Source organism: Rosa chinensis, chromosome 4 (genome assembly GCF_002994745.2).
Source record: "Rosa chinensis cultivar Old Blush chromosome 4, RchiOBHm-V2, whole genome shotgun sequence".
NCBI lineage: Eukaryota > Viridiplantae > Streptophyta > Magnoliopsida > Rosales > Rosaceae > Rosa > Rosa chinensis.
In genome coordinates, this window is record NC_037091.1 from 35,598,057 (window position 1) to 35,616,697 (window position 18,641).

The following is an 18,641-nucleotide window of genomic DNA, read 5'->3' on the forward strand; positions in this document are numbered from 1 at the left end:
CAGGTCACCATGGTGACCCAGAACACTGTACTGCAGGGTGACCCAGGGCATGAAATACACTGTGCTCGTGACCCAGAGGGTGAAATTAACACTAAAAAGCAGTGAATAGTGGGTGACCTGGTGACCCAGAGCACAAAATACATTGTGCAGGTCACCATGGTGACCCATAACACTGTACTGCAGGGTGACCCAGGGCATGAAATACACTGTGCTCGTGACCCAGAGGGTGAAATTAACACTAAAAAGCAGTGAATAGTTGGTGACCTGGTGACCCAACGGGTGAACTTGCTCTAAGGGATTGGTTTGGCGTAAGGGCGTCAAGGGGAAGTTGGCAAATGCTAAGGGGAGGAGGAGGAAGATGAGCAATATCTGGATAAACGCTTCGCTCTAAAGCTCATGGTTAGTTTTACTCAAGGTTCTAAAAAGCGCTAGGCACTAGTCGGGTGGAAGCCCGAGGACTAGTGTTCAGGAAGAGCTTAAGTCAGGAACTAGGCGGTTTTTTTTTTTTTCTTTAATTTTTTTATATTTTTATAACATACAATTATTTTAAATAAAAAGAGTATTCAACGTTCAACAACCATTTCTATATTTACAAATTATGCGATTCAGTTTACTAAAACAGAGTCTAATTCAAATGTTAAATGAATTACCAAAAATTCAAAAAGTCCATAACATTAAGGGCAACTCCAACCATAGGCACCATTTGGGGGTGCTATTCTCATTTTAGCACCCCCTTGTTGCACTATTCATATAGGACTAAATTCTCATCTCCAACCATAGGCACCATTTGGGGGTGCTATTTTCACTATTCTTGACTAAAATATAATATGAGTATAATTTTGATGAATATTATATTAAAAATATGTTAATTTAATTAAATAAGGTTAAAAAAATAATTTAACATTTCATCATAATATTTAAAAATTATTCTTATTATTTAATGAATTTAAAAAAATATTTTAATTTTTTTTTTGTCGGCATATACGACAAAAGTGTCGGCACATACGAATAAAAATCTAACTATTTAGATCATAATAGTTAAAAATTATTCTTATTATTTAAAAATTTTAAATTTTTTTTTTGTCGGCATATACGACAAAAGTGTCGGCACATACGAATAAAAATCTAACTATTTATATCATAATAGTTAAAAAATATTCTTATTATTTAAAAATTTTAATTTTTTATTTTGTGTCGGCATATACAACAAAAGTGTCGGCACATACGACAAAGAATCTAACTATTTAGAAGATATTTTGATGTTTTGTGTCGGCATATATGCCAAACAGCCGAATTTCGATGTGATTTCAGCGCCACGTGTCAATCTGTAATTGGTTGTCCAAATTACGGTTGATTCTTTCTCCGCCACGTGTCATATCTTATCTAATTATATGAACTCAAACCGTCCATAAATATGGGGTCATTGTCATCCTCATCTCTCACAAATTCACAAACACTTCTCATACCCAAATCACACAAATCTTTCTTTCTTTTCCGTTTTGATTTTGTCAAACCATTTCTGCAATGAATCGTTTGACGAAATGGTTGCAGAAAGATCAAGAAGAGGCCGTCACGAGAAGTCGTCGATGAGCCTTGATGATGTCTGCCGCTGCCTTGCAAATCCAAACTTTGGAAGATGAGGATTCACAATGGGGTGGTTCTTCAGAAGGTCGTACCTATAAGGCGAGGGATCGAGAGTTGATGGATCTTCGACTCAAAGCTCAATACTTCACGGATCCGTGCAGGTATGAACCAAACATATTTCGTAGGCGATATAGAATGCAACCTTGGGTCTTTGACAGGATGATGCGCGATGTGGCCAACTACGACCCATATTTTGTTCAAACAAGAGATGCTTGTGGGAGACTAAGCTTATCCACTGAACAAAAGCTGACATGCGCCATGAGAATGCTCGCGTATGGCATCACAGCTGATTTCTGCGATGATTACCTAGATATTGCGAAGACCACTGCCATTGAGATTTTTGAGCACTTCACAAAAGCAATCTGGAATGTGTACCATGAGACTTACCTCCGCCGACCAACACCGGCAGATTTACGAAGGCTGCTTGACAAAGCTGAAGAAAGGGGATTCTCGGGGATGGTCGGTAGTCTTGATTGTATGCACTGGCAGTGGAAAAATTGTCCCACGGGATGGGCAGGGCAGTATACTGGCTACAAAGGGAAACCGACAATCATCTTAGAGGCGGTGGCCTCCTACGATACTTGGATTTGGCATGCCTTCTTCGGACTTCCAGGTTCCCTGAATGATATTAACGTCCTTGGATGTTCACCGTTGTTCAATGCCCAATGCGTTGGTGAAACCCCTGAAGTGAGGTACCAGGTACGTAATAGGCATTATCATCAATGTTATTACCTAGTTGATGGCATATACCCTAAGTGGGGGTCATTTGTACAAGCAATCCGAAACCCGAGGTCGCCGCAGACACAACATTTCACAAGGATGCAGGAAGCATACAGAAAAGACGTGGAGAGAGCATTTGGTATTCTCCAAGCTCGTTGGGCAATCATAAGAGGACCAGCTCGTGGGTGGAGTAAGGAGAACCTTCAATACATCATGATGACGTGCATTATCTTGCACAATATGATTGTTGAAGATGAGCGTGATGAAGATGCAGCACAGCCATTTGATCCAAATGATATCCCAACCAGACCAAGGAAAGCAGAGATATATAAGAGACCAGAAATGGACACCGATGTTCATCGCAATCCGCAACAACTAAATCAATTCTTGCGTCGTTATAGGGAGGTTAGATGTCCAGTGATGAATAAAAACCTCCAAGACGATCTAGTCGATCACCTATGGTCCATGAAGTTACAAGCTGATCAGAACCAGCAGTGAGGAGTTTTTTTTTTTTTTTTGTGCTTTCAATAAGTAGTCATGTTGTCATGATAAGTGGTCATGGCTTACTTTAGTTGTGTGCTTTTAATTTGTGTTGTGTGCTTTTACTTTGTATTGTATGCTTTTAATTTGTGTGGTGTGCTTTATTATGGAAATAAAAGTTCAATGCTTTTTTCAAAGATGAGATCTACTCAACAAAATAATTTTTATTATCATAATTTAAAACACAAACCATTCAAAGCAACTAACAATATTCATTACATCCAAGATGTCTGGCCAAGTGGATCATAAGTGGTCAAGCTTGTGTTGTCTCCTTCAGGGGGTGTAGGATCTTGAGATTGTTCCGGGATGCTTGAAGTTTGTGCCTCCTTATCAATTATTTGTTGTTGCTTCCTCTCCCAATAACTCCTCTTTCTTGGGGTGAAAATTGATGGATCCACCTGCATCGTGCGAGCATCCTCAGCGCGTTGCTCAATTAGTTGACCTTCCTCAAACTGTCTTTGCCTTTGTTGGTACTCGCGTTCTGTTTGTTCATAACATTTCTGCATTTGAACTCGAAGGCCATCCGCATCCTGCTTATTGCTTTTTTTCTTAGCTAGCTTCTGTGCTTTCTGTCCTTGAGGACGTGCCTTTCTTGATGACGGAAGCTCATCCTCAGTAGTGGGTGTTCCATCGTCATCCAAGTTGACATGATTAGGAACACTAAAGTAGGTGTTATCCATTGATGGCGTTTTCCCAAACTTTTCCGTATTTTTCAAGTATTGCCAACAATGGTCAAACAAAAATCACAACCTTCGGAGTCGTAGTACGTTGATTTAACATTCATGAGCTACATATAATATTAAGTAAATAAAATATTAAAAAATGACCTTGGCTTAGTATAAATCGATCAATAAAATATAATCATTATTAAACATATTAAACATTATTAAACAACTACATATAATCATTATTAAACATATTTCAATATAATTACCTCGTCCTCCATATTTTCGCCGCTTCTTCGTTGAAAGTGTTCGACCTTGTTAAGAGCTTGGCGTCACTTCATACATGCCGGACTTATTTTCTTCCAACGAGCGTGGCAACTAGAATGTGTTCTATCCATGCAACCGGCCGGTTTGTGAGCATTGTACTCCTCCGCCACACGACTCCACAATAAGTCCGACTTTTGATCTTTTCCAACGCAACCATCACCCCCAACGGTGATCCAAGCTTGGCAAAGAATAACTTCTTCATTGTGCCTCCAAGAATCCCCTCTTGGAGCCATTTTTTCCAAGACAAAAAAAAGGAAGATATATTTAAGAACAAGAAAATGGGTTAATGAATGAGAAATTGTGAAGGAGATGGAGGATATTTGGTGTGAGAAAATAGAAAAGAATGGGTTGGTATTTATAGAATTTCCTATATTTTACTGTTCCAACGGATATATTTTTTTCCCATAATTTTCTGGTTTTTTATTTTATTTTTCTGGAACAAAAATGAAATAATAACCATTCATTTAATAAGAGCCGTTGATAAGGTTTTTCCCCCCAAATCTGACCCATCAGATCTAAATAGATCAGTTCAGTGTAAAAAAAAAAAAAAAAAAAAAACCAACATCAGACCGTCCATTTTAAAAATGGAACGATCTCAGCCGTGCAGAAATGGACCGTTGAGTGTGCCAACGGTCGGCAGCAGACACAATCCAGGTGCGGGGCCCACTGCAGCAGACGACTTGCATGTGACTTTTCCTCTCTCCAGCGCAAGTTGGCGCGTCTTCGTCCTCCCATCATCCCATGTGCTCCCTTCCGCGCGTGCTTTCTACCCGTGTCTTCCAGCGAGTCAAGCCGCCTATTGGGCTGGGTTATCAGAATGTGTGGTCCCGGCCAACAGTGCTGAGTCTTGGACTTGGATTTGTCTCAAATATGAGACTAGAAATGAGGCCGAGTCCCATAATTATAGGACCAGATCCACCCAAAACACAAGGTTGGAGAACAAAAGTCTTATATTTGGGAAAATTTTGGTTTGGCACCCCATGGTTGGAGTTGCCCTTAACATAGCATAATTAAAAACTGAGCATACAAGTAATCAAGTGTACGGTCAAAACAGATGCAAATGCAATTCAATTAATCAATCAATTCAATTTCCATTCATAGAGGCCAAAACAGATGCAATTCAACTATTAGTTAATCAATTGATTCAATTCCCATCCAAAATAGATACAGAGGCCAAATATTGATATTTGAAAACAGGTACAGTAAGCAAAGTCGTCCAAAACAGCTTGAACCCAGCAACTTAATCGAACCCAGAAACACCACAGCCCAAAATCGAAAACTTAAGAATGAGAAACTTAATCGAACCGAGCAACAACAAGAGATTCAAGAAATTCGAACCCAGAAATCGAACCCAAAATTTCTCCAAGCTTGAGTCACCGAGCTTCACAGAATCACAGCTTGAGGAAGAGCCGAAGAGAGCAAACCAAGAGTGAAGAATTCGAGCCTTGGACTGAAAAGTGTAAAACCCAGAAATTGTGGGATTGTGAGAATCATGATTCATGAGAGAGGCAGCAAATCAACTAAAAGTCAGTTACACGCTTATATTTGTTGAATCCTATCATTAACCAAATGCATTGCTTTTCATTTTCATTTTTTTATTTTATGTAGATTGATTGAATGACATAAACAGCAAGTAATTGAGTTCAATTTCACAACTCCAATTTCACTCTTTCATTTCTCAATTCTGCTTTTGGGTTTCTCAAGTTTCGCCGTCCTTGGGGTTTTTGTTTTCACACAGGGCTCTGCTACTACAGAAAGTGCTTTTCCTCCACGCATTTCCTCAGGTAAACCATTTTACCGTTTTCTTTAGTATCAATCCAAAGTCTTCAACTTTTATAGTAATTCTATGTGGGTTATGTGGAAAATTCAAATAAAACTGAACCCGGTTTGATGAACTCATAGTTTGTGAAGAGTACAGTGATGATAGCCGGATTCCTACTATGGTAAATTCTTGCTCTGGGATGTATGGATCTTCTAGAGTTTTGCTTGTTACTGATCTGAGCTTTAGGACATTAGTAACATTACCTTACTTTGGAATAAGGGTAGAGCGTACACTGAAGATAGCCACATCCTCTTACTTTTGTCTAAGGAAGGATGGAACCAGATTTAGCTCTTAAAGTTCTGAGATAGACAGTGTCTTTTGTGTGTATAAGCTCCATTATTTTGGACAATTCAAAGGCTATCGGAGATTTGCCATCTTCGTGTGTGTTCTGTGTCACAAACACAATAACACCAAGATGTGGAGTTATGATGGGTGAGGAAAAGGAAACTAAATTATCCATGAAGACAAATTGTGGAATTTTATGTAGAGCTGTTCTCTCTACCCATCTGGGTTGGAATAAGGTTTAGGTTAATATACATAACCGTGCCGAACTTTTAGACACCATGAATCAAGAATAACTTTCTTATCTTCTGGATTTTTTTTTCTTCAATTTTTATCAAATTTTGAGTCTGCTAGCTGCAAATAGTGAATTATACATGTTGAATGAAATTTTAAGCTACTCAAGTTTAATGTATGATTATATTTTTCTTTTGTCTTATAGCAAAAGTATGGCACACCAGAACAGGATGCACTGAGAAGGGATCTATCTATCAACAGGTATATGTCTTCTCCAAGAATTTGCCGCAAATGAAACCATGTTAGGCAAATGTGACTAGTATTTTAGATAGTGCTTGTTGATATGTATTCTGCAATCAATACACCTGCCTCTTCTCTACAGTAACCACACTTTAAACCTTATCTATACTTGATTGGAATAAATTATGCTTTTAACGGTTGTTTCATTTCAGTGTACAGCTTATTTTACAATATCAAATGCCAAATCCATTGAAGATTGGACTAATAGAGGTTAGTCTGTGTGTCTTTATTTTTCCAGATTTTCTTAACCCACAAATGGATCTGCCACTTTGGTTTTAAAATATTATTATCATTATCATTATTTTTATTGTTATTTTTGTTTATGAAGTTATTTATTTTTTCTGCTTTGCAGGAATTGAAGATCTAAAATGTGGGAAAATTGTTGCTCCTTTACCACCAAACGATACATTTATGGAGGATCCGCTATGCGCGAGTTCTTCAAGCTATCCGTTTTGGTACTTTGCCATCTTATCCTTGAAAAGTCAGTTTTATTAGGCTACTCTTTAAGAAATAAAAGTACAAAACAAATATATTCCTCTCCTTAGTTTGCTTCCTTTTTATTCAGTTGGCAACACTTGAGTTTATTGTAAAGATTCTTTTTTTTTTTCCCGACAAATTTTAACAGATTCTCACTTTTATACACAACTTTTAAAATGTAACACTCAGTCATACCATATTTTGGTCATTTGGTTTAGGCGCAAGGTTCAGATTCATACTCGATGAAAAACTAAAGGAAGCTTCTGCCTGTGATGAAGTGAAAGCTGCTCTATCAGCTAAAATTAGCAGAGAGCAAATTGGAGCTGAGGTAAGTTCCTGTCTAGCATACCTTTAACTGATGATTGTTCTGCAGTTTACTGGGAATTTAAGCTTCCAGAGGTACGTATATAGGAACTATCTACTCATTATTTTCTTTCTTCTCCTTAATCAGATTGATCTGATGATCTCTGGAAACCAGCCTGTACGTCCAAGCTATGACCTATATATGTGACTTGAAGTTATTTTGGGTTGTCTTCAGTCTTCATCCGCAGTGTGAGCCATCAGAAGGATGCGACAGGTATGGTTACTTAAGAACATGGCATTCAACAAGTATAGCTATGATATCATATATTTGTAGACATATTAGAAATATTAGTTCATCAGAATTGTTGCTTCAATGTATTTCCTGACTAGTGTTCTAGGACTATTATCAAAGCATCATTCTTGATTCAACATGTAAAATACATTCTAATTCTGCCTTTGCCTTCTTCGTCCCCTGTTTCTTTCTTAGGTATAATGCTAATTGATTATTTTTCTTACCTAATCCAGCATTGTGTTGCATACTTGGATTGTACATGGATTCTTATTCAATTAGTGGGGCACTCTACTTTCAATGTGAGTGATAGCCTGGTTTTTAATACAATAATGTTCTTTTCTATCCTTGTAGCAGTTTTTGTTATTTATTTATTTATTGTCATCTTAAAGTAGTAGTTATTCAATGGTTATTTGTTAGTTTTTACAACTCTTCAAATTCTATTCCTGTGTTTTTGGTTTTCAGGACGAACAAAGAAGGCTTTCCGTTTATGCTGCAATGTTCCTTCCACTTAGGAAGACAATGTATAAAGATAGGAAAGCAAAAGATGTAAGGCTTTCTTCACCTCTTTTGAAAACAATATTTGAGAGTTATTTCTCTTTGTTTTAGTTTCTGTTTCAATTTCATGAAGAACCAAACAATGGAAAGCTAGAAACCTCTTTTTTTCTTCATTTGTGAACCATCATATAGCCTGTAGAATTGAATATTAAGCCAACAATAATATTTTTTGGTTAAGCCATCATATTACCAAAAAATGTTATTAAATATGTATTTAACATTTTTTTCTTCATTTGTGAACCATCAGTAAAATGGAATCGACAAAGTAAAAACTAATGTCATATTGTTAAATAGAAGCAAGAATTCTTTTGCTGTTGTTATAGTGAGAAGGGGCTAAGAGTTAACTAGTTCATAGTTTATTGTACTCATTTTGGAGCATGTAGGTATTATGTGAATGGTTGATATCAAGCTTTTATTTTAGCACGTCTATTTTTTTTTTTGAACAGTTTGTAGTTTAGCATTTAACTTCTGTTCTTTCACTATAGGTTCCTGTCGGGAATTATATTTTCACAGACTCCCTTAAACAAAGAGTCAGCAATGCTGAAACTGTGAGTTTGAGTTTGTTTCTCTCTACCAATTAATATACTTTGCCGACATGCTAAGCTCTTGTGATGGTTATAGCGTTACTTCTTGAATTTGCAGTAATGATACATGTCATCACAAAATTATCTTTGTAACAGGTTATTAATTTACACGATGCATTGGAGAAGTTTTTGTCTTTGCTTCCTCACTTTGTACAAAATGGGGATGTAAAACTCGCCGAAGTTGATATGGGAAGAGAATATGTTGATCTCCCTCTTACATCGAAAGAATCAAATCTCCGAGTGTTAACAGGTATAAGTTCCCGAGTCATAATTGTTTTGCTGAGCCAAGTTTACAGTATTGCATACTTTTGGAATCCATAATATGCAAAGAGACATGCCTTTTACTAGTCTGAATTGAGCAGTGATAATCCTGTTACTAGTATGAAGCTCCATATCTGCATCTAAGCCCCTGACTGATATCATCACATATGTTATAATTACTGTCCTCAATATCCTTACTATAGTTCTTAAAGGAAAACCCTTGGACTTGTTATCCTTTTGAGGGAAAAAAAAAAAAAAAAAGCCTTTTCATTATATCAAAGTCCAAGAATGATGTCATCATGTATAGTTCATTTGGTTACATTGTCAGTATCCTCAGTATGGTAAATAAAGGAAAACTTTTGGATTAGTTATCTAGGAAAATAAGCCTTCTGAGAATCAAAATCTTCCACAACAGATAGCAGTGTAGTTTGTAATCTTAGTAACCTTTGTTCTCTGAATGGATATTATGTTCCTTCGTTTGGCATGCATCTTTGGTGGTGTGTCATGATTAAGTGTTGGGAAATGCTTCAGGAGTTTAGAGTTGTACAAGCTTGCAGTTTTTTATTTTATTTTTTTCTGTGTATTGTATCTTCTAAATGTCTCTTCCTGATTGGGTTAATGATTAACAGCGTTGTTTACACCTCAACATGGAATTACCTTGAACTCTTTTTCTGAGCCACTGAACTTCTTATTGTCAACCTTGCACTTTCAACTGTTGAGGGTTACTTTTATGAAAAATTAAAGATTTTTGGCGAGTTGCTTTGCTGATGTCTACACTTTTATATCCCACGTCTTAAACAAGAATCTCAAACCAGAAAATTGCAGAGCTTTGTTTGTAGAAGCTGAAAGGTCCATAAATAATCTAGGTATCAACAGACTCTTTTAACCACATGTTTCAGATGATATACATGTGGTATTTCTTAGTTTCAGTTGGAGATGTTTGCTAGAATGTCTTATATATTATACTGGTAACTCAGATAACCTGAGACAGTGGGTTTTCTCATGTAGCAGCTTTGAGACAAGAAAATCGTCCCATGTCTTTAACTTTTAAATGCTCTCTGTGTACATGGATGGGTGAGTGTGGCTGTCCAGCCTATCCTGATTTTTGTCTTGGTGGAGCAGGTCTAGATAAAGTCCGGGATGTAAAGCCATTACTTAATGGAAAGGAGATCATGGATGCTTTGCAGCTTAAACCTGGAGGACCACTTGTCAGTAAATGGGTAAGCTATTCTAATTCCAGCACACTGTAAAAGATTGCTGTAGGAGCTCAAACTTTAACATGCAAATGTATTCTTTTACTGGCAGCAAAGGAAGCTACCTGCATGGCAGCTTGCTCATCCTTTGGGGACTGCAGAGGAATGCCTCAAGTGGCTGAAGGAAGCACACTCTTCAAGTACTAGATCTGCTGGAGATATGGAGGAACTGAATGGAACTAACAACAAGAAAAGTAAAACTGAAGATCGTGACTAATTAGTAACTACAATCAAAATTTTTGATCAGCATGTTAATATCTGAGGGAAAGTTGGTTGACACTGAAATGTACAAGTTCAAGTTTAATGGAAGTGTACTTCACTACTTGACATTCGATCCTTAACCTTTGCTGCTGCTATATATTAGTAATCTAATCTGGCTCCCAACGGTTTGTGTACATTATACAACTGATTATCCTCACCCCCGTCCACAGGTAATTACGATCGAAATAAACGATAAATAATTGCTAGTATACTCCTTCATCAATCAAAGTTCTTATTAAATGGAGCTGGCTGCATATATGTTTCAGATTAAGACTGCATATGGAATTCTTTTAGGTATTAAATACTAATCAGTTTTCGTCTGTGTATTTGTACGTGACAAGACAAGCTTGGCATCTATTGCAAAGCTTAACAAAAGCGTGTCTGTTGCTTTAACATCTGTTGATAGGATTAATTAATGAAATGTGAGTCATACACTTCTTTGAGTCAAGCATTTGCAATCCATAAATGTGGTTAGGGTAGAGCACTACAATCATGAGTCATGTGAAGGGATGGCAGAACTCTACTTTTAGTGAAGGTCTGTTTGGCTGGGTTTGACCCGATTCAATAAAATTAACTTAGTTATAATTCTCCTTTATGTGGTATTAGTTTTTCTACGAGTATCTGAGTCAAGAGGAACAAGTGAACAAGCATTTGCAAAAATACCGCTTCCATCTGAATTGTTTTAGACATGTCTAGTATTTCCGTAAAATACTTTTCTGTATTAAAAAGCATGGCCCTAGCTGTTCAAAGAATTCAACCTTCTGATAGAATTCACTATGGCTCTTAGTAGCCATAAGGAAAATTACTTCAATAGTTCTTTTTGTTATATGTGCGACAGACATCCTTCTGTGCTTCAAATGTATATATATTGATGGCCCAAAATGATTATCTCTTGGCAGAGTTGGTTCCAAAAGATAGTATGATGGATTTAGTTTGTTTTTGGCTTAAATTCGCATAAATCACAACAATTCCAATCCCAACTAAGCCTGAAGCCTAGATGAATGCCATTACTCCTACTGAAATAGTTTTTCGATAATTGTTTCTTGCTAGTTATAACCATGTTTCATACTATCCTGTTAATTTTATGCTTATCAGACAAGTCATTTATTTATACTAGTCTTGACGCTGCTTGTTCTCAGTCATTTATGTAGTAGTCTTGACTCTTGAATCTGATGGTAATGTTAATTATCACTATAATTTATATACTCTTCTTTACTAATTTGAGACGAAGGTCTTGCAAGCCTTATCATGTTCTGTAGTGGTTGGTATGAGTGGGATCATTTGATTTCTGCATAAGACATTTTATCAGTTGGGTTCAGAACACTTTTGCTTTCATACAAAATTGATACTCATATTAGCTTGTTAATTTTATTTGGTAACTAATTCTCTCTTGTTCAGTGAGATTGCAGCATTTGTGCATATATATTGTTGGGTGTAAAGTCCACTATTGTTGGGTATTAAGCAATGATGATGCGTTTCAATCTATCTCTCTCTCTCAAAAAGGGTGGCGATGGTGAATTTGAGACCTTAACCAACACTCAACAAGCATCTTAATTTACCTCTGGATAGTAGAAAGCTTGAAAATTGCTTGATGTTTGGATAAGATTTAAATGCCTTTATCCTTCCTTTTGTTACACCAAATGGTCAAAACTGAACTGGTGTGAGTGTGGGACAATGGAGACTGGACAGTGTGGGCTCATTGGCTATTATACTTTACGGTTGGGTGGACATTGTTTAATCCAATGGTTGTACTTTTGCTTTATGATTGTGGAAACGCGTCGGAAACATTACGAGGAAACGTCCTCGGCACCTTTGCTTTATTAGTGACTTGAGAATCCAATGAACTCTGCCTCTTTCTTCTTCAAAGTCCAGAAACGCTTTCACAGTCTCTCGATCTTGTTATCTCACAACTTTCAATGGTGATCATTCACTATGGCTCTTCTTCTTCTTCTTCTTCGTTTTCCAGCCATCCATGGAAATACCATGTCTTTTTGAGTTTTAGAGGTGAGGATACCCGCAATAATTTCACAGGCCATTTGTGCAGCGCTTTGCGTCAGAATAGAATCACCACCTTCATGGATGATCAGCTCAGAAGAGGAGAAGAAATATCAACAGCACTTCTCCAAGCAATTGAACAGTCGAGGATTTCAATCATGGTGTTCTCTAGAAACTATGCATCCTCCAAGTGGTGCTTGGATGAACTTGTCAAGATCCTCGAGTGCAAGAATTCAAATCAACGATTGGTTCGACCAGTTTTCTACAAAGTTGATCCCTCGGATATACGAAATCACAGAGGTAGCTTTGGTAAGGCACTTGCTAATCATGAATGCAGATTCAAGGTTCAGAAATGGAAGGATGCTCTCTCAGAAGCAGCACATTTGTTAGGGTGGCATCTTTTGGATGAGTACGTTTCTATCCACCGGCTTTAAATTCCTGTTTCAGCTATCAGTCTTCTTCTTTTCAATTTCTTTGTTGTTTTGATTAAAATTAGGGCTGTCACTCTGTCGGTTCGAATCGGTTATAGGTATTACCAACTTCAAAACTAAAACTTTCGGTTTCAAAACTGAGCTACCAATTACCAACCAAAATTTTCGGTTGTTAATTATATCTACCAAATTCGGTATTTCGGTTTTCGGTATTACCAACTTTAAAACAACTAATTCTTTATAATATAAATTAGAATGAACAAACTAGATTTTTGAATTTTATAGTCATAAACTTTGTATTCATCTACTAATTATAGCTTTCTTTGTATATATGACTTCAAGTTTTAGCAATTTTCAATAACCCTAGGTTATTTAACCACCGTTGACTAGCTTACTTAAAATACATATACTATTAATGTAGTATATGTAGTAATGTTCATATTATTATAAAAGTTCTTATGTTTATTTCTTAATATACATGTATGTGTATTGAAAACTGTAGTATATAAATCTAATATTTAGATAATCGATAGATTCGGTATTTACCAAAACCAAACCAACTTTTTGGGTAAATTTTGATTTCGGTTTTATCGGTCTCGGTTACCAAAAAGTCGGTTTACCAAACCTAAAACATCGGTTGGTATTCGGTCAGTTTGGTAATTACCAAACCAAGTGGCAGCCCTAATTAAAATGATAAAAACTTTAGGATTCAAGAGCCATACTAATCCCTTTATATACCACCAAGTTACCAATTACTATAGTATATATAATCAATGAAGTACACAATTAATTTCAAGCATGTTTGATTCTTGATGGTAAGACTTTAAGAGCAAATTCCAAAACCTGCCTGACGAGTTTGATTCTCGATGCTTTCCTCTTCATATGAATAACAATATCAGAGAAACATAATACCATATAGGTTTAGGAAGAGTTGGAATCTGATCACCCATGTTCCAAAGAAAACAGAAAGTTTTGACATGATCATTGACAGGGGTAATGGAACTTATGTAAATTAGATAAACAAAAGATATTGCATATTATGGTTCTGGGTAAACTGATACACTAATTGAACTTCTACAACATAAAATATATTTTATTTTACTTGTGACTGTAATTCTGTAAATGTGTATGTGTTTGTATTCTTGATTAAATGCAGTTTATTCTAAATGTCCAGGCATTGCTCTAAATCCAGTGTTATTCATGAAATTGTTAAAGAGATTTCAGAGCAAGTTATAAACAGTACATTTATGGATGTGGCCAAGTACCCAGTAGGAATAAAACCTCGGGTGCACAAGATCCATAAGCTTTTAGGTGTTGAGGGAAGAGACGTTCATATGGTAGGGATATGGGGGGTTGGTGGAATAGGTAAGACAACAATTGCCAGAGCTGTCTATAACTCAATTGCTCATAAATTTGATGGGAGTTGTTTTTTGGAAAAAGTTAGAGAAAATTCAATGGGTGCTAAAGGCTTTGTCAAACTACAAAAGAAACTTCTTTGTGAGATTCTAAAGGGAACAAATTTGAAGGTGGCCAATGAAGCTAGAGGAATCACTATGATCAAGGAAATGTTGCAATACAAAAGTGTTCTCTTAGTGCTTGATGATGTGAATGATATTGATCAGTTAAACAATTTAGCCGGTGACTGTAGTTGGTTTGTTAAGGGTAGTAAAATCATCATAACAACAAGGGATAGGCAATTGTTGACCAGTCACGGTGTTAATTTAATATACGAGGTCCAAAAATTTGATCATCATGAAGCTCTCGAGCTTTTTAGTTGGAATGCCTTCAAAAGAAACGGGCCTTTGGATGGTTTTGCGGAACTCATAGAACGTGCAATACACTATGCTCAAGGCCTTCCATTAGTTTTGTGTGTTCTAGGTTCTTATCTATGTGGTGGAAATGTAGACAAATGGCAAGCTGAAGCACAACAATTAGAAAAGTTCTCCCTATAAGTTATGAAGGACTGGATGACACTGTGAAAGAAATTTTTCTCGACATTGCGTGTTTCTTCAAAGGTGAATGTATAGACCATGTGACACAGGCACTAGAAGCTTGTCGCCGCAAACCTGCTAAGGATGGTATCAACGTGCTCATAGACAAGGCCCTCATCAATACATCTATGGGTCGCATTTGGATGCATGACTTGCTAGAAGCACTGGGTAGAGATATAGTTCACAAAGAGTAGCCCAATGACCCTGGAGAGCGTAGCAGGTTGTGGTTTCATGAAGATGTTTACCATGTTCTAACAGCGAATACTGTAAGTGCATATCTAAATTCACCTCAACTTTAATTATTTTTGTTTAAAATCCTAAAACCTATGTAGAATATAAAATTTAATTATATGAGAAAGAGTTTGGTTTGTTAATACTATTGCATTTTCATAATAGGGAACGACCAAAGTTATAGGCATCAAGGTGGAGCTGCTCAAAGATTCAGATGTGATATGTTTAAGTGAGACCACTTTCTCCAGCATGCGAAATCTTAGACTTTTCATATACCGTGCTGGACGCTATTCTGGAGCTATTGATAGTCTGCCAAATAGCTTGAGGCCAATGCCTGAATATCCCTTACAATTTTTGCCATCCAATTTAATTCAAAGAGAACTTGCTGTAATCAATATGCCTAGGAGTCACATCACAGTATTGGGAGATGGATACAAGGTATGTTCCTTTAGATACACATGCAGAAATCTTTAGCTTATCATCTGTTTCCTTCCTCTCCATCTTTTTTATCTAACATTTTTCTACTCTGTCTCACAGCATCTAACATCAATAAATCTAAGGGATTGTCAGTACCTAACGAAAGTGTCAGACTTATCGGGAAGCCCAAACTTACGACGTTTGGATCTAGATTTCTGTAGAAGTTTAGTTGAAGTGCATTCTTCCGTTGGATTCCTCAATGAACTTGAGTATTTGAGTCTATTAGACTGCTCTAGGCTTGAGACCTTTCCCACGGAAGTTAGTTGGAAATCCATGAGGACACTTCAGATTCCCCGATGTAGAAGGCTTGAAAATTTCATAAAAATTGGGCACAAGATGGAGTCCATTAAAACATTGGATCTAATGGACAGTGGCATAAAAGAATTGCAGTCATGGATTGGATGTTGCATTTCCTTGGAAGTTTTGAAGTTGAGTGGAACTTCAATCAAACAACTGCCTTCATCGATTGGGTTTTGCACTTCCTTGGAGATATTGGACGCGTCTGGAACTGACATTGAAGAATTGCCTTCATCAATTGGGTATCTCACTTCTTTAAGAGAATTGAATCTGTCCGGGACTCCCATTAAAGAGCTGCCTTCTTCAATTGGGAATCTCACGTCCTTGGAGGAATTGGACGTTTATGAAACTTCCATCACAGAATTGCCTTCATCAATTGGGTATCTCACTTCTTTAAGAGAATTGAAGTTGTCTAAGGGGTGTGTATTGTATTTGGATTTGTGCAGACTTTTTTTAAATGACAGACTTTTTGAAAAGTCCACAGACTCTTTAAAAAATTGATAGACTGTTATGGATTTCTTAAAACCATTGATTTTAGTAACAGATTTTTATTGATTCATGAAAATCTATATACTTTATTATGAATGACTTCTATAGATTTCCTAGGATGTATAAAAAAAAAAAAACTAAAAAAAACAAATGCAGCCCAAACACAAAACAAAATAATAACTTGTTGTCTCTTCAATGCTCCAATATCTTCTAATAGAAATTGACTCAAATAAATGATTGTTAATCTGTCTAGCGAGTTTGTTCTCATTCCTAATCTCCCAACAACATAAATATACAATGTGATCTATTTGATGTTTATGGTTAATCATTCTCATCAATTTTGTTTTCACCGATTAACATATATTGTAGCAATATTGGTCAATGTCTTTATCTATAATCAATCAATTGAAATTCAATTGTTCAACTTTTTTTTGAACCATAATATAAATTCAAATTAATGAGAATAATTAATTAATAAGATAAAATTTAGTATGGTTCAAGCTCTCAGGGTTAGACCACAATATTTGAGTTTTAGGGTTTCATAAATCATTTTTATTGCTATTAGGGTTCAAAGTATCACAATTGAAAAACAAAAAAACAAAAAAAAAATAAAAATCACATTCAACAACTACAATGAACATGTTGGACATCAAAAAAGGTTGATATCATAAAAGATTAAAAATTAAGAAAGAGAGATGATGAAGGACAAACTTGTTCGTGCGTAGAGAGAAGAACTTTGATAGACCTTTTTTTTTTTTTTTTTTTTTTTTTTTAAGAGGGAACTTTGATAGACTTTTTGAAATCTTTGGTCTGGAGGCTGGAAAATTATTAGAGTTTGGTATGTATAGTTAACACTACAAAGTCCATGATTATCCATGATTTTCTAATTCCATAAGTATGAATGATATTTTGAATACCTCTGTACTTTTATTCATTTTTAAAAGTCCTAATTGAATACCCCTAGATTTTGGTGGAATTCATGAAGTCTTTAAAAATCTTAATTGAATACCTCAAGACTTTCATGAACTGTTAAAAGTCTATATTGAATACACCCAGACTTTTAAATTCCATAAATTTCTTTAAAAGTTCCACTAATTCCATATACAATACACCCCCTTAGACTCACATCAAAGAATTGCCTTCATCAATTACGTATTTCACTTCTTTAAGAGAATTGATTCTGCCTGAGACTCACATCAAAGAATTGCCTCTATCAATTGGGGATCTCACGTCCTTGGTGGAATTGAACGTTTCTAAAACTCCCATCAGAGAATTGCCTTCATCAATTGGGGATCTCACTTCCTTGGACGAATTGGACGTGTCTGAAACTCTCATCGAAGAATTGCCTTCATCAATTGGGGATCTGACTTTCTTGAAACGATTGAACCTTTCTAAAACTCCCATCAGAGAATTGCCTTCATCAATTACAAATGTGCCGCACGGTGTTTACGGAGGGCTCCAGCATCTGGAATATCTCAACCTCTCTTGGTGCCCAAAACTGGTGACATTTCCAAGTGCAGAATCTCTTCCTTTGATGCTTCCATCTAATTCATTATTGTTTCCCCAGCTACAGCGGCTTTATTTTCAAGGATGCCAATTATCAGTGGTCTCTGATTTCCTAACGAATCTTGCCTGTGCGTCCACATTATGGATACTTAATCTATCAGGAAGCAGTTTTGATAGTCTTCCGGCATGCATCAGCAAATTCAGCAGGTTGGAATCTCTTGATTTAAGTGGTTGCAAGAGGCTTCGAGACATTTCAGAACTTCCACCAAATATACGAGGAATAAACCTGGATGATTGCGTATCGTTGGAAAGGTTTTCAAAATTGTCAAATATACTGGAACAGAAAGACACTCCGGGACATCTTCGAAGTATGAACTTGTCTAATTGCAATAGACTGATGGATAATCTTGGCATGGACGTGGTGTCGAAGATGGCAAAAGCATTGCTTAATCAGGTTTTCCATCTCTCTCTCCACACACATAATCTTTCTTTTCTTTTTTACAAGTTTGACTACTAATAGTTAACACAACCATATATATACATCTTGCAGCTGGTGCGTGCCGGCTTTGAATTGATTCCTAATAACATCCTCGTGTGATAACTTGCACACCTTTCTTCTTGCACACTCTAGCATCGATTTCATTATCTTCACAACATCATAGTCTTTCGACACATGCACCCACATCCTTAACACATTGAAGTTT

General features: G+C 36.4%; 2 protein-coding genes and 2 pseudogenes across 2 annotated transcripts; all 4 read left to right on the forward strand.

The window, feature by feature from the left end:
- Window positions 1–1,599: 1,599 nt before the first annotated feature.
- Window positions 1,600–2,862, forward strand: LOC112199188 (protein ALP1-like). The gene has a single exon (XM_024340238.2). It carries the CDS (start codon window positions 1,600–1,602, stop codon window positions 2,860–2,862), a length of 1,263 nt encoding a protein of 420 aa, XP_024196006.2.
- A 2,113-nt stretch (window positions 2,863–4,975) lies between these two features.
- LOC112196888 lies at window positions 4,976–10,639 on the forward strand (annotated as a pseudogene).
- Window positions 10,640–12,253: 1,614 nt separating this feature from the next.
- LOC112196877 lies at window positions 12,254–16,472 on the forward strand (annotated as a pseudogene).
- Window positions 16,473–16,742: 270 nt separating this feature from the next.
- LOC112199189 (disease resistance protein RPV1) lies at window positions 16,743–18,619 on the forward strand. The gene is made up of 4 exons (XM_024340239.2): window positions 16,743–16,751; window positions 17,552–17,945; window positions 18,099–18,391; window positions 18,488–18,619. Exons 1-4 carry the CDS (start codon window positions 16,743–16,745, stop codon window positions 18,533–18,535), a joined length of 744 nt encoding a protein of 247 aa, XP_024196007.1. The 3' UTR covers window positions 18,536–18,619.
- The last annotated feature ends 22 nt before the right edge of the window (window positions 18,620–18,641 follow it).

What these genes read in the sequence shown, in the direction of transcription:
- LOC112199188 (XM_024340238.2), top strand. Translation starts at nt 1,600, where the DNA reads ATGTCTGCCGCTGCCTTGCAAATCCAAACTTTGGAAGATGAGGATTCA.
- LOC112199189 (XM_024340239.2), top strand. An exon ending in AAAACTGGTGACATTTCCAA is followed by an intron (nt 17,946 to 18,098) that starts GTGCAGAATCTC and finishes TTAATCTATCAG; the next exon opens with GAAGCAGTTTTGATAGTCTT. An exon ending in CAAAAGCATTGCTTAATCAG is followed by an intron (nt 18,392 to 18,487) that starts GTTTTCCATCTC and finishes TACATCTTGCAG; the next exon opens with CTGGTGCGTGCCGGCTTTGA.